Source organism: Crinia signifera, chromosome 11 (assembly GCF_055691185.1).
Source record: "Crinia signifera chromosome 11, ASM5569118v1, whole genome shotgun sequence".
Taxonomy (NCBI): domain Eukaryota; kingdom Metazoa; phylum Chordata; class Amphibia; order Anura; family Myobatrachidae; genus Crinia; species Crinia signifera.
Window position 1 is genome coordinate 29,904,852 of NC_139227.1, and position 16,914 is coordinate 29,921,765.

The 16,914-nt window shown below is 44.8% G+C and overlaps 1 protein-coding gene across 4 annotated transcripts in view; it reads right to left on the reverse strand.

Annotated features, from left to right (window-relative positions):
- The window catches only part of CMIP (c-Maf inducing protein), a 138,460-nt gene extending 128,370 nt beyond the window's left edge, over positions 1-10,090 (reverse strand). The window contains exon 1 of one of the 4 annotated variants that reach the window (XM_083164909.1): positions 9,420-10,090. In XM_083164909.1, the coding sequence (XP_083021035.1) occupies positions 9,420-9,716 (297 nt within the window). In that variant the 5' untranslated portion in view covers positions 9,717-10,090. The remainder of the gene's footprint in view (positions 1-9,419) is intronic. The other 3 variants (XM_083164910.1, XM_083164911.1, XM_083164912.1) reach the window with 3 other exon arrangements.
- Positions 10,091-16,914: the final 6,824 nt, after the last annotated feature.

Consider the following 16,914-nt stretch of genomic DNA (forward strand, 5'->3'; position numbering starts at 1 on the left):
GAAGGATGACAGGAGAAAGCCCCCAACCTCTCTGTACAACTGACTGATAAGTTCCAGGTTTGTTTTCCAGCAACAAAGTTTTAAATCAGTTCAAAGAAGAAAGACTGAGCGTATTATCTCCCTGCTCACATCATTGCCCAACACCGCTCCAATGCGGAATTCACACCTCAGCTCTGAGGGGTAGATCTATCATTGTGCGCTATGGGGTATATGCGCTATCCCCGTGCGCTAAAGCAGGGGATAGCGCTTCCCCTCAGTTATCATACCCGCTGTGCGGGTACTTTAACAGCGGCGGTGCGGGGCAGGAGGGTTAACGTATAAGCGTTAGCTGCTGCAGAGCTCCGGGCTAATACCTTATTTATTAATTAGATGGATGGCCGCGCGCTCCTCTGTTTTACGTAAGTGCATATCGCCAGAATTATCCGGCGCTGTGGGGCTCTCCTGCTTTCTTCTTCGCCGTTTGCTTGTCTCCGGCGTCTGCAAATTTAAACTGAGCATGCGCCGGGTACACAGCATCCCCGGCAAACATTCCCCGGCGCATGCGCAGTTTGAATCTGCAGACGCCGGAGATCAGCAAGCGGAAGACTGCACATGCGCCAGATACACAACGCAAGACCAAGGTATCCGGCGCATGCGCAGAAGACGCCGCCGGACGCCAACGCGTCATTCGTTATGGGAGGGAGCGTATCCCCAGCAGGAGGGGATAACGCACTCCCATAACGTGCGGCCACCCAATAATAAATACGGGCGAAAGGCAGGTTCTCTTCACCACGGTAAAGTGGTGAAGCGAACCTGCGCCCTTAAGGAACGATAAAGTAATATTAATAAATCTAACCCTCAATAACTAGAGCAACGGTTCAACGAAAACCAGAAAACTGGGGAATAAAGGGATAGAGCGCTTCTATATTGTGATGTAGCCACTTAGGACACTACGGGGGATAGTCAATCCCAGGTGAGATTTACACCAGTTGAAAAAAAAAAAAAAACCGTCAAGGACTCGCCTATGCGTATCCAACCATGGGCGTTTCCGCCTGTTTTTGATCACATTTTTTTTTCAATCCTGGCCAAATGTTTCACCAGGCTAAAAATCTGCACTTTGCGCCCGTTTTTATGGTAAATTTAACTCGCCCCCGTGCCAAAATTCGCAGCAATTTTACTTAGGCGAAAATTCGGCATGGGGATTGAATAGGGAGAGTTAAATTCACCCTAAAAACGGTCGAAAAGTGCAGCTTTTCACCTGGTGAAAAATTTACCCTAAGGGGTAAATTTACTAAAATGAGAATTCTATTTCAGCTGAGATGTTGCTATGGCAACCAAATCAGAATCTACTACTTATTTATTTTGCACCTTCTAGAAGATAATAGATCAAATCTGATTGGTTGCCCATAGCAACAGCCCATCTGATATAAAACTGCCATCTTAGTAAATAAACCCCTAAGACAGGGGTGTCCAAACTTTTTGCGACGAGGGCCAGATTTGGTGAAGTGTAAATGTGTGGGGGCCGACCATTCAGCCTGACATTCTTTGAATCATTAATCACATCAGAATGGTCCCCCACTCTTCCCCCATTCACTCTATGTCCCCCAGCCTGCCCCCATTCACTGTATTTCCCCTAGCCTGCCCCCATTCACTGTATGTCCCCCAGCCTGCCCCTCCTTCACTGTATGTCCCCCATTCACTGTATGTTCCCCACTCTGCACCCATTTACTCTGTCGCCGAGCCTGCCCCCCTTCTCTTAATGCCCATCAGTGCCTCCATTCATTGTATGTCCCCAAGCCTGACCCTCCTTCACTGTATGACTCCCATTCACTGTATGACCCCCATTTATTATGTACCCCACTCTGCCCCCATTCACTGTATGTCCCCCAGCTTGCCCCTGCTCCCCCTTCTGATGGCCATCACTGCCTCCATTCACTGTATGTCCCCCAGCCTGACCCTCCTTCACTGTATGTCCCCCACTCTGCCCCCTCCCTTCTCTGTATGTTTCCCAGCCCCTTGTGTGAGCCAGAGGAAGGAGAGGCAAAGCAGGCACTGCAAGGGCAGGAGGTGCTTGGGCTCCCGCTGCTGCCCTCCTCTGCTCTGCATGTTACGGGAGCAAGCTTCCTCCTTGCTGCCCCCTCCCCAAACACTGCTGTCACTGTGATTCTGGAGTAGGGTGATATACGATTGCAGCAGCAGGGCTAGGACGCCAAACACATCTGACTGTGGCGGCTGGCACCGCCTCACTGCAGCAGACAGCTAGGTAAAGGTGCGCTCGCCGGGGCCCCACCTTTAGTGTCCTGTGTTGTGCTTCCCACACCTGATGCTCTGCCCGCTTCCAGCTGGAGGCTGCGGGCCGCTTGAAATGACAGCACGGGCCGCAATTGGCCCCCGGGCCTGACTTTGGGCATGCCTGCCCTAAGAGGTCAAAACAATTGCCGGCGAAGGGTGCGAATATCACAATATCAGTCAGTATATCGTCACCCACCGCCGCTCTGTACATGCAATTTCTGACAATATTGTCAGATGGAGTTGCATGGGGTTGTTAAAGTGCAGGAGTGCGAATCATTAACAATATGGTACTTGTTTCCTATCTGGGCGCCCAGGTTTTCTACGTACGGCACCGTACTGAAATCGGATCGCATCGCATCGTACACATACACGATATTGAACGATGCGATGCGATGCGATGCGATGCGATCCGATTTCCCATAGGAAACAATGTTAAATGGCTCAATTTAGCCAAATTATCATAGGAACAATAGTAAATGGGCCAAAAACACCCCTGAACATTGAAATGTCCCCCCAAAAGTAGTTGACGCCACCCCGCCATCAACGTGAACCCGAAGCGTGGCGAGCGCAGCGAGCCCGCGAGGGGCGGCGGTACGCGTCCTCCGACCTTTTCATGCCCTACTATCCACTAGGGCGTGGAGTGAGAATAGAATAGTGTGGCGAGCGCAGCGAGCCACCGAGCCCGAAGCGTGGCGAGCGCAGCGAGCCCCGCGAGGGGACGCGGATACCTTCACAGTTATACGCGTCCCCTCGCGGGCTTCCCAGGTGTCCATGGCGACGCGGACACCTGGGAAGCCCGCAAAGGGACGCGTTTACCTGTGAAGGTATCCGCGTCCCCTCGCGGGGCTCGCTGCGCTCGCCACGCTTCGGGCTCGGTGGCTCGCTGCGCTCGCCACACTATTCTATTCTCACTCCACGCCCTAGTGGATAGTAGGGCATGAAAAGGTCGGAGGACGCGTACCGCCGCCCCTCGCGGGCTCGCTGCGCTCGCCACGCTTCGGGTTCACGTTGATGGTGGGGTGGCGTCAACTACTTTTGGGGGGACATTTCAATGTTCAGGGGTGTTTTTGGCCCATTTACTATTGTTCCTATGATAATTTGGCTAAATTGAGCCATTTAACATTGTTTCCTATGGGAAATCGAATCGGATCGCATCGCATCGCATCGCATCGTTCAATATCGTGTATGTGTACGATGCGATGCGATCAGATTTCACTACGGAGAATAGCATGGTGCTCAATTTACTTAGTGGGCGCCCAGATAGGAAACAAGTACCAACAATATATTATGGGTACACACTGATATATCATTAATTATATCAATGTTAGCCATATCATTAACAATATATCACTCAGTGTGTACCCAGCTTTACATGCAGTAGAGAAGGGGGATAGTTCACATGCAGTCAGTGGCATGTTCCAGATAGAGGGGCGTGGTCCAGGTGAAAGGGTGTGGTCCAAATGAAGGGGAGTGGTTCATATGGATGGGGTGTGGTCCCAATGGAGGGGTGTGGTTCAGATTGAGTAAATATTAATTTGTAGGCTGCCATGCATAAAAGGTTGTGTGTGTGTGTGTGTGTGTTTTTTTGTTTTTTAAATACAAGTAGCAACATAGCAACCCAATATATTATTCTGAGAATAGTATATGTATAAAAATTGCCGTTACAATAACTACAAATAACTACAAATAAATTGTCTTCCGGTCACTGTCACGCACACATACATGTAAGTTAGAACGCTTCATTACCAGCCAATTAAACCGAACACATATATTTATCAAAGAGAGAAAAAGAAACAAATATTGGAAGCCTGATTTGTTTTATTCGTATAGAGCAGGGCTGGGCAACACCGGCCCTCCAGATGTTAATGAACTACACATCCCAGGATGCTTTGCATTCGTTTTGCTATGTGGCCATGCTGAAACTGATGCAAGGCATGCTGGGATGTGTAGTTCATTCACATCTGGAGGGCCAGTGTTGCCCAGCCCTGGTATAGAGAGATGTTCGATGCCACAACATTAGTGCGTACCATTCAGAGCTACCGTCCTCTCTAGCTGCCTGTACCGTTCCATCTCCTAATCACATCCTGACACTGTCCCGGTCACATGCAGCCCTGTCCTCACTGACATACAGTAATCACACGGGCGGACAGGTCACTGTCTCCCCACATGATCAGCACACGCCGCTCCTGTGACCACTCTGATGACAGCAGGTTGTTCTAGCAGGAAATGAGACAAAATGTACATTATAAAAGTTCAACTCGGCCTCATTCCATAATTCAGTTATGGTTCGTGTTTGATATAACAATCGCTTTATTGCTGCATCATTTGCAACATAAAGGCTTTAAAAGCACTGACGAACAGAGGCCATAAAATACAGAACTAAATGCATAAATGGTAAATAAGTAACAAATCACATCTATAAAAGGCGCCTAAAACCAGTCTGTCTTGTTAAAAAAAAAAAAAAACAGAAGAGGATTAATTGAAAATATGGAGCCTGTTTCCATTACTAGGGAAGATGATGATATAAAAGAATCAGAAATGTACTTATAACGGTCTAGAACAGGGCTGGGCAACACCGGCCCTCCAGATGTTAGTGAACTACACATCCCAGCATGCCTTGCATCAGTTTCAGCATGGCCACATAGCAAAACTAATGCAAAGCATCCTGGGATGTGTAGTTCACTAACATCTGGAGGGCCGGTGTTGCCCAGCCCTGGTCTAGAAGGACATATTCTAAACCAGGCATGACCAAACTATGGCCCTCCAGCTGTTGTGAAACTACAAGTCCCATCATGTCTTGCCACAGTTTTGCTATTAGGTAATGCCAAAACCATGGCAAGGCATGCTGGGATGTGTAGTTTCAAAACAGCCAGAAGGCCATAGTTTGAACATGCCTGCTAAACGGATGCGAGAATGGAATCCATTAACCAAATACCAACTGAAATTTGCAGTTGATAGCGCTTGAAATGTTGCACAGTCTTTCAGACTGGGCCCCATCCATTTATTTGCAATCGCATCGAGTAAACACAATGGGGCCCCCTTCACTAAGTCAGCCTCACTGCACCAAACACTCGCTAACCACAGCACGTGGTGTAACGGCAAGCGGTAAAAGTTCTGCGGCACTTCAGTCATTAGGCCATTAGAAATGGGAAACCACTATGGTTGGATGACATTTTGGGCCTGATTCAGACCTGCGGGCTGGTCTGCAAAGTTTCAGTTGACTGCGTGTAGATAGCCGCCGCTCAGACTGAAAGAAAACTCGCTCTTGCAAATAAACTGCGAAACTATCGCTATTCACTATCCTGTCACAAATCCATACGCATCTCATGAATGATTTTTCCAGTCTGTGCAAATGTGAGTCAAAGTCTGACCCTCCCACAACTCTGTGACAGGCTATGCGAGGTCAATGCTGAGGTCACAGCCCCTCCATTAAATCTCCTGGGCACGCCTGCATTTTTCGGACACTCCCAGAAAATGGCAGGGTACCACCACCGAATGCCAGCTTCTCGTCAGTCAAATAGAATCCACACACATTTTCTGAAGCTATTTCCCTCACACATGCGCACAGTACAATTGGACATTCATTCGATAATCGCTCAACCTGCAAATTCAAATGATCAGGCCATTGGTTCTTACAAATTGTAAAACATCGATTTCTCACGCACACAAAACGTGTGTTTTACTGCATTGTGCCGTTTTGTATCATCGTTTTGCAATTATTATTTGGACACAATGGAATAGCCCAATTAAAAACCACATGTGATTGCTCCTGCAATTTGATAAATATCATTTACAGCACATAAGATCTTGAGACCTGACATTCGACCAGCGTGCCCACGAATCGCGTCGCATGGTACACATTTTGTGCATACAATCATTTGATTTATAGGCCAGATGTGGTTGAAATCGAATGATTGTATACAATATCTCACAAGTGTATGGGCAGCATTAAACAAATCTTTATTTGTCAAATGATTGTTTAGCAAATATATACAGACAGCAAAGTAAAAATAAACAAAAGGACATTTAATAAAAAAAATCTCTCTCTCTCTATAATATATATATATATTTATATATATATATATATATATATATATATCATCATCAGTGAGCAATTCTCCACTAGGAGATATGATCAAAATGAACAGTTATGATCAGACATATGCCCTTAGGGACCAATCACACAGGGTTCTCTGCTGTGTGCACTGCGCAGGTGTGTTTCCCAGGTATTGTTGCTCATTGGTTCATATATTATAAACCCCAGGTTCTCAAAGTCGGTCCACACAGTGCATGTTTTGCAGGTCTCCTCACAGAATCAATGAAATAATTAGCTCCACTTGGATCTTTTAATATGTGTCAGTCAGTAATGAGTGCGCTGTGCACCTGTCGGGTGAGCTGGAAAACGTGAACGAGGTCCTGGAGGACTGAGTTTGAGAACCACGGTTATAAATAATCATATGTGATAATCATATGTGAATATAAACAAAATTCTAAACTATTACATCCCTTACATGCAACATATTATGATGTATAACGCTGCAACATATTAAACATATGCACAGTCAAATAATAAAATTAGGTGGTAACTTAAAATGCAACCAAATAAATATGATAAAAAAAATATGATACACTAGTGTGTATACAGTATATCTTCACACACACACACACATTGTAACTAGAAACAACTGTTAATAATGATGCAAATCAGCCACACTTATTTCACTACGCATATATGCACATACACAGAAGCATGTCTATAGAAAAGATAGCGACAGCGAAATGATAAGATGCGTTTTATCAGACATAGGCCGGCAGATAACTATTGAAATACTTAAGTGATTTGGTTTTGTAAATCTACTTGATGCTAATCAATCATGCCAATGCAAATCTTGGCCTTTACCTAAAAAAAAAAAAAAACTACATACGATACATATTCTACATTAACTCACATAAATGTTTTTTTATTTAATGAAAAAAAAAAAAAAAAAAACTTTCTGATAGTTACTTATACCCCTTTCAGACATACTACCCGGGATTTTAGACCCGGTTCAAACACGAGTTTTTTAAAAATCCCGGGCCCATTGCAGGTGCGCAGGACCCGGGATTTTAGAGGACTAAAATTCCGGGTAGAGCCTTTCAGACATACCCTAGTCCCGGGATTGTGCACGTGAAAAATCCCGGGATTTTTCCGTATGTCTGAAAGGGGTATAAATAATGACTAGTATATCAATAGTAGGTAATATTACTTACAATATAGTTTATCACCAGTCCATGCCTCAGTAGAGCTTACAATCTATATTCTCTACCCCATGTGCATGTACGCACATTCATAATATTGGGGGGAGCCAATTTTTGGAGTGTGGTAGGACACCGGAGTAACCGGAGGAAGCCCACACAAGCACAGGGAGAACATACAAACTCCACACAGTTAGGGGAAATGTGGGACTCAAACCGATGACCTCAGTGCTGTGAGGAAGTAATGCTTACCATTATACAATACTATTGATTAATTATGAAAAAAAGATATTAAACCCTTTGATTGCCATGAGGGATCCTCAAAATATCCGCTAAAACTGCCAGCGCCGCTCACAGCGACTGTTTTTTGGTACAATGTTTAACTAAACTTAATTAACTCGGCCGTATTTGTATTCATTACTAAAAGATCAGTCGGTGTGAGCGGCGCCGGCATTTTTAGCAGATATTTTGAGGATCACCCACAGCAACGATGGCACGCAAAGGGTTAATAATACACGTACACGAGGTAAAAACAAACACAGCAAAACGTATCCCGACAATAATTATTTTCTTTTCTCTAAAACAATATATGACCGAGGAAAAAGCATGCGGATTGTGTTTCATCCTGTGGATTTGTGTGAAATTTGCGGCTTACCATGGATATAATGTACATTTCCCAGAATCCTTTGCGGATATAAAATATACTGTATTCCTGTTGCAAACTAGCGGTGTGCTGCAGTGAGCAATCAGTGCACGCTGTGTGGGGATTCTCTGGGAGCACGATGACAGAATGTCATGGCAACAGAGGGACATTTTGATGAAATAAATGTAAAATTGTTTAAAAAAGTTAAGCAAAAAAAATAGGACATATAAAATGTAAAAAACGTTCAGTGATAAAACAGAGAATGCCTGGCAATGTACTAATGGCTGAGAGAGTCTAGAGCCCATTTATGTCTGGGTTCTATACATTTTTCTTTTTCATTGGAAACCAGTGATCATTTCCTCCATTCTATTCCAAACAAATATCATGCACACAAAAATCTACAATAATAAAATATAAACCTGCAAACTTCCATATTGAAAGAAGATGTTTGAAATGACAAACCAATCCGTTCAAAGGCTGAATCTGTTGATTTATTATTACATTAGAAACAATATTATATCTGCCATCCTCACAGACTGGTGTCCTCTGATGCAGATACAAGGCACATTCCCAATGGTCATTAAACACTATGAAAACCAGAACATTTATGGTCTCTCCTTTTGTTGGAGAAACCAATGCACGATCCAGTCACCTACTGTATAACCATACAGAGCAGTGATTATCTGTACACCCAAGCAGCTTTCCCAATATACTTATATTTAGGAATACATTATTATGGGTAACAGAGGATAAAACCTCTGTATTACAGCAGCATACTGTAGGAAGACCATTTCCATCAAAGTAAGACAGCATCTGCTGCAGAACACCATAGAAAGCCCAACTGTCAATCATCCCTATTCTTTTGCATGACAGACCTCTTTAATGTGAGATGTTCTGCAGCAGCAGAGGCCTATGGTCCAGATTTTGAAGCCCTAACGGTACCTACAATGGCAGCAATGCTAATAAACCAAGAGGAGTATTTTCCAAAATAATTCCACCTAGCTCCTTGCAATGCAATGAATTCATTCGCAGCCGCTAGCAGTGGAGACCAAGGCTGGTCATACATTACAGAGGTGTAAATAATGAACCCAAGGTGCAACAGCCCCAGTATATTCCCCCTTATTAAGCAGAAGACAACAATTAAGCTGGCAGCTAGTACACAGAAAGACCCCATTGCTCCTCCCACCTGGTGTATATGCATTATGTGGAGCCCCCCCAAGCCACCACTGCAGATCAGTGCGGGCAGACATTGGGTATAAGCAGCACTTACTGTGGCAGAGGTCAGGCTGTTGTCCCCTAGAGTCAGATGATGGGGTTCCCATCTCCTTAGGAATTTGGAGGTGAGGATCTTGCTCAGGAAGGTCCTGGGGTGCCTGATGACACACACCTGTATGTCCCCTTCTTGCAGCAGTTTGTATCTCATCCCATTGAAGTGCACCACGGATCTCCTACAGGGCACAGCCCCAGTTTTCCCCCCATCTGGGGCAGACATCTCCCCCAGCAGGGGCTTGTTCTCCTCTATGGGTCTGTGATCACTGCCCCCACATGAGCTGCTAGTAAAATCCATAGCAACTGGTGAATAAAACAAGGTCTCTTCCCTTCTGCTCTGTCCTCCCCCAGAAATCCAGCCAGCAGTGCAACAGGGAGGGGAGACAAGAAGGCAGATCCCCTGATACAAAGTATCTCAGAGGGTCCTGGGCATTGCCAGCCTTCTGCAGGATTCCATCCACATCTTATCCAAGTAGCCCCCTGATCCGTAGAGTGCTGGGGGCTGCCAGGCTGGGGAGCCCTAGGAGTGTGTAGTGGGATCACTGCTTCCTATATCTCCCCAGCATGTATCTGTGAAATGTGTGTTACTGTGTGTGTATATGTGTGAGTGTATGTGTGTGTGAGTGTATGTGTGTGCTACAGAGTAGCAATGGCTAAAAGATTGCAGCAGCTTCTCTGCGCTGATTGGCTGCCGCCGGGTCATGTGCTCGGGCAATGACGTCAATGGCAGAAGCAGGCAGCAGATCAGGATGCATATTGTGAGTGTGTGTGTGTCTGCTGCAGGGGAGGGGAGGGTGTCATTACCAGGAGAGGGGGGGGAGCTGGGGACAGGAGCAGGGCACAGCTAGGTCTCCATCTTTAAAGCACCTGAGTGTTCACAGGTTCACACTAAATTATACAAACTGAAAACAGCATTTTACATGTTTATAGGATTGTGCTTTATTCAATGTACTCACGAGTATATATATATATATATATATATATATATATACACACACACACACACACACACACACACCTATATACCCAGAGAGAGAGAGATACTGAAATGTGTACATATATATGTGTATGAATAGATACAAGTAAAGATATGTGTGTGTGTGTGTGTGTGTGTGTGTGTGTGTGTGTGTGTGTGTGTGTGTGTGTGTGTGTGTGTGTGTGCGCGTATAAAACCCTTCACATTAGTGCCCAGAACTAGCCACCATACCCCTCGGCCTAAACCTCTCCCCCACTCTGCAGCCTAACTGTAAGCCTAAACTTACCCCCCTCCTCCCCGCAGCCTAACCATAAGTCCCCCCACTAGTGGTGCCTAAGCCTGGCTTTCTTCCTTAGCCCATCCCAAATACTCTCCGATCGGGATGCCAACTGTCGGTCTTCCAGCATCGGTAACGCTTGCTGATATTCTGACAGCAGTTGAGATTCTGGCGTTGGTAATGAATGATGGCATCCTGACCGCCAGGATACTAACTGCATCATATATATATATATATTCACACACACCCACAATTACATACAAACACATACATATAAATACATAATGGCAAGCACATGTCTAAATGCGTAATGTCCATCTGTGATTCTCCATAGGACCTGTTTGACTGAAATGACATACTATGGTTAACGTCACAATGTCCCATGATCCAGTCACACCTTCATCATAATTGCAGTAATTACAATGTAGGCATCTGCATGGCACCTGCCAGGAACTAGGGCAGTTGTTAGGGTTGTGACTGGGTTGGGTTTAGACTGTAAGCTGTACGGTATTACATATAGGATGTGAGCCGTATGGAGCAGTGTTTCCTCTTATGTGTATGTATTACTGTGTCGTCTATAATGGCGGCAGTAAATATTCATCATTAGCTCTTTTGGCTGAAGAGGCCCATACACCTACGGGGTATTGGGGCAATCTCCTGATCCCATGACCGACGCACTGTTTTTACATGCTGAATATATCCCTTATTCCGAATCACACCGATCTGCGCATTCTTTTTTACGAGTTGTAGTAAGTTGTATTGAAGATGGGATGTTGCCCATAGCAACCAGTTAGAATCCCATAGCAACATTCCATCTTCAATAGAACTCCCTTCTTAGTAAATAAACCCCTTTGTGGCTCGTTGAGGCCTCATTAGACATAGTAGATTCTATCTATCATTTTTCTAGGATGTGATAGAGAAATGATAGACACAATCTGATTGGTTGCTATGGTTAACATCACCGCTGATTATTTTCAATAGCTTTAGTACATTTACTCCTTAGGTGTAAGCCAACAAAATGGCTGCCTCCACTGCGGAAAGGTGCACCTCATGGATTTGCATGTTAAATGCTGAACCCAGTGAGGGTGTGTAGGAAAGGATTGACCACAAAGCTACTTTTGTTTTAGTCATTAGGAACGTGGAAGTGATCAGTGAGGATTTGGGATCACGGCTGCATTATGGGGGTTATTCTGGTCCGTTCGCACGGGGACCGATGTTGGGTATATGCGCATGTGCAGCCGCATTTCTGCGCATGTGCATAATCCGGGTATGTGTGCGGCCACGGCGAACACCGCCGGGTGCATGCACCCAAGACAGTGGGTGGGGGGCGTGGGGCATCCGGTGGACTAGCAAGGATGCCTTGAGAATGAACCAGAATAACCCCCAAATTTCTTAGACAGATGTCACGCCTCAACCAGTCTTTGTACAGACACACACACACACATACATACAAACACACTTCATACAAGTGGGAGTTTGTTACTCCTAATAGTCACTACAGAATGTTTTTAGTAAATAGTTTTGTTTTTTTTTACCGGCATACGTTCTTCTCCTTTACTAGTCTTTCACAATGACTGTGTGTACAATGAAGCATATAACTATGTCCCTAATCAGCATATGAATAGATCATCCATAGATACAGGAAGAGAAATGACAGATAATTAGATGGTATTTATATATATATTAATGTCCCTGTCCACACCTATCTGCTGTTAATAGATTTTTCATCAGGGTATGGATCATTGGGTTGACCAAATTTAGGATGAAATGCATTGAAACAACCACTGAAGGTCGACACCTGAAATAGGTTGACGTGGCTAAGAGCGACAGAGTTGTAAGATCAACACAAGTATTAGGTCGACAATGTCAAGGTCAAAAGGTTGACATTAGTTTTAAACTTTTCCCCCTGATGTTGACACAATCGACATGGACACATCAAAGTGTACTGTCTCGCCGTAGTGAATGATAGGGCATGAAATATGTTGGCTCAAAAAAAATGTGAAGAATTAATGTCGACCTTTTGACTGTTGTCCTTGCCATTGTCGACCTAATGCTTGTTTTGACCTTTCAACCCTGATGACCTTAGCCGTGTTGACCTATTTCAGGAGTCAACCTAAGCCTTGTTGACCATCAGTCGTCGACCCAATGCAAGTCGACCGAGTGACCGTATACCTTTCATCTATCTAAGGGCCAGATGCACTAAGCTTCAAAAGTGATAAAATGGAGCGTGATAATCAACCAGCCAATCAGCTCCTACCTGAGATTTCTCAAACACAGTCTGTGACATGGCAGGTAGGAGCTGATTGGCTGGCTGTTTATCACTCCATTTTATAACATTTGAAGCTTAGTGCTTCTGGCCCTAAATCTAGAAGTGCAGTAAAAATACACTAAGGGGAGATTTATCTATTTTCTAACTGCCATGTCACAGTCTGGGCCTTATTTTGGTTCATTCTTTCTGACAAAATCCTTCTTAGATGGGCAAAACCATGTGCACTGCAGGTGAGGTAGATGTAACATGTGCAGAGAGAATTAGATTTGGGTGGGGTTTTACTTCAAAGTGAGATCTATATTGCAGTGTAAAAATAAAGCAGTCAGTATTTTCCCTGCACAGAAAGAAAATAACTCACCCAAATCTAATTCTCTCTGCACATGTTACATCTGCCCCCCCTGCAGTGCACATGGTTTTGTCCATCTAAGAAGGATTTTGTCAGAAAGAATGAACCAAAATAAGGCCCAATGGGCCTTATTTTGGTTCATTCTTTCTGACAAAATCCTTCTTAGATGGACAAAACCATGTGCACTGCAGGCAGTGGCGTAACTAGATACATGTGGGCCCCATAGCAAAAGTTTGTAAGGGCCCCTAATCATCACCTAATGCTGAAAAATTTATATAGCACATGATACTTTGACAGGCAAAGTGGGCCCCTCTCAGCTCTGGGCCCCATAGCAGCTGCACCCCCTGCACCTATGGTAGTTACGCCCTTGACTGCAGGGGGGGCAGATGTAACATGTGCAGAGAGAATTAGATTTGGGTGAGTAATTTTGTCTCTTTGCAGGGAAAATACTGACTGCTTTATTTTTACACTGCAATATAGATCTCACTTTGAAGTAAAACCCCACTCAAATCTAATTCTCTCTGCACATGTTACATCTGCCCCACCTGCAGTGCACATGGTTTTGCCCATCTAAGAAGGATTTTGTCAGAAAGAATGAACCAAAATAAGGCCCAATGTGAGGTAAATGTATGGGGAGAAGAGGTATCTGTAGCGTTATGTGCGCTGATCCCGCTTTCCCCTCATGTATGAAGAGCAGAAGTGCACTATGGGATTGGTGCTGTAATCTTTAAGATAAGACGCCAAGAATGAGGGGCAGTGTACGAATAACCAGTATGGCTGACCGTCCCAACACTTGCAGCTATCAATTTTGACCACTGCAGGTGTTTTTTCCCCTTGACAGACTGTGCAGGGAAATCCTGCGATAGTAGCGAGATCCCACGCAAGCGCACTGGAGCCGGCCGAGGTAGAAATGGCTGACAGCGCATCAGCCTAGCGCTGACAAGCATCACTGGGTGGGGCAGTTTTCACTCCCCGTTCTCGCAGACAAGATGTTAATACATGTTAAAACTTCTGATTTTGAAAAAATTCGCAGGAGCACATTGCCTGTTACTTTATCTCTCTCCTTCTAATTTGTCTTCAAGGTTTAAAAAATCACCCCCATTATAGGTCTTAAATGGATCATAAACACCATAATAATGAGCCGCTAAATACATATAAAGCACACAATAGGTCTCATGGGTTTTTAACCCTTTTTCCAGGACAAAGCATAAATGCCTCTGGTGAGGGGAGGGTTAAGCCCAGACAGTTTTTAGGAATAGAGGGAACCATCCATGTGACTTCAGACTTCCGGGTGTGTGACCTATGTTTTGACTGAATGGCATCTGGAGATTGCAGTGCCAAAAATACCCAGGGCAGGACTACAGATCAGCGCTGATCTTTGCTGTCCTGAACGTGTGTTACACTTTCCCTAGAAGGCACCAGCCAGTAACCCTCTTTTGGCCAAAAGTACTAATTGATGAAGACATTGGTGGATATTTATGAAAAGTAAGTAACCAATCAAATTCTGTCATTTATAGCATAATGTACACACTGATAACAAATATTATTAGCTAAAATCAGTATATATATAGTTAGAGTTCTAATAGAGGAGAATAAATAGGTCCATCCTATACATATATATATATTTATATATATAGATATATATATATATATATATCTATATATATATCTATATATATATATATTAACTAACATGAATAAACATCTACTTCTAATAGGTCTAATTATTACTTCATGGCACATTTCACAGCAGAAGTGGAATAGGCCGTCAGGTTATCAGGCCTAGCCCACACTAGTGACACCTAGTGGCAAGGATGTGACCATGCATTCTCTTTACCAAATCTCTGCCATCAGGTGTTTACCCTGGTGGTCAGTGTTCGATGCTATGGTTTATGTCGGCCCAGTCAGTAATGACTACACTTGTGCACCAGATGGATGGTCTGAGACACGTGACAGTAATACCCCTTTTACACCGAGACAAAAACCCGGGTTTTTGCCTCATGGACCTGGGTCAGTGTTGATGTAAAAGGGGGAACTGAAAAAAAGCTTGGGTCCATTTTCCTGGGAATCCTACCCTGGACCTGTTCATCTCCCAGCGCAGGCCCAGAACCCATCCCCGCTGACATTACACGCACACACACCCCACCCCTGACATTATAGCAGGTCATGAGATGAGTCTAAAGGGGCCACAAGCCGGGTCTCACCTGGCTTGGAGCCGGGTCGCACCCGTCGTGGAGCCGGGTCTAAAATCCTGGGTGCAACCTGGCTTTTTGGTATAAAGGAGTTATTAGTAATGACTACACCTGTGCACCAGCTGTGAGGTCTGAGAAACGTGACAGTTAGTAATGACCACACCTTTGCATCGGCTAGGTGGTCTGGAAAACTCAAACTGGTAGTAGATCTCGAGGTTCGGTTTGGCCAGCCCTGCTCTAGATTGTAAGCTCATTCAAGCAAGGTGCTCTGTCTCCATCTTCTCTCTATATATTATTGTTACTGTTATCAGTGGCGGATTCAGGGGGGGGCACCCGGGCACGTGCCCCCCCTGTCATTCAATTTGTAGATGAGGACCAGAGCTTTCCAACGAGCCCAGCCCCGTGTCTCTAGCCCCCAGGGAACCGGAGATATCGCCTGGCAAAGCTGTAACATTTTTTCCCCATAGGATAATATGGGACCCGTCAATTCTGACCCCCACTGAGTTCCGACGGCTGCCAGTTCCCCCCTGGCATCGCAGGAGCTTGTGGTTGATGTCATTCAATTCCAAATCGCTGGGCCTTCAATATGATACCAGGATGGTCCATATCGGTCAATCGGTTCCAGAGATATAGCGTGTAAATCGATTTTTTTTCTTTTTGAAATGTAATTTCATGGCTGTTCATGTTCTTTGAGGGCAGATTACTCTGGAACCAAATGTTCCAGTTTCACTGGACCAAAATCATTCAAAGCCCACTCAAAAGTTCTTCAATATGATACTTGTCTTATGTAAATGGGTCAGTTAGTTCCGAAGATATAGCCGGTTAAATTAGATAACTGGTTAAAGGGGGGGAGGGGTGGTTTTCTCTCCCCCTGACACCAGAAAATGCAGGGACTAGGCTGGTGTAAAAGGGGCCAACCTGGGAATGCATTTTCTGGTGTGAAATGGGTATTATTTCAAATAGCTGGGACCTGCAGTGCTCGGAATACAGCCAGGCTCTGCCACTGTCAGTGGCTATCACTTCTGCCTGGCGGCGGCTGTCCCCCATTTACCACGAGCATGTATTCCCCATTGGCAATGAGCATGTAATCCCACATGGCAACAAGCATGGAACCTCTGGCAATGAGCATGGAACCCTTGGCAATGAGCATGTAGATAAGCAGCACTTACTATATGTAGCATAATTTTTAATAGGCATTATGGTGTTTGGCATAATACATAATGGACATCATGCCGTGTAACTTAACGTGCAATGGACATTATGGTGTAAATCAGGCATGTCCAACGTTGGCCCTCCAGATGTTGTGAAACTACACATCCCAGCATGCTTTGCCACAGTTTTGCTATTAGAGAATGCTAAAACTATTGCAAAGCATGCTGGGATGTGTAGTTTCACAACATCTGGAGGGCCAACGTTGGACATGCCTGGTGTAAATG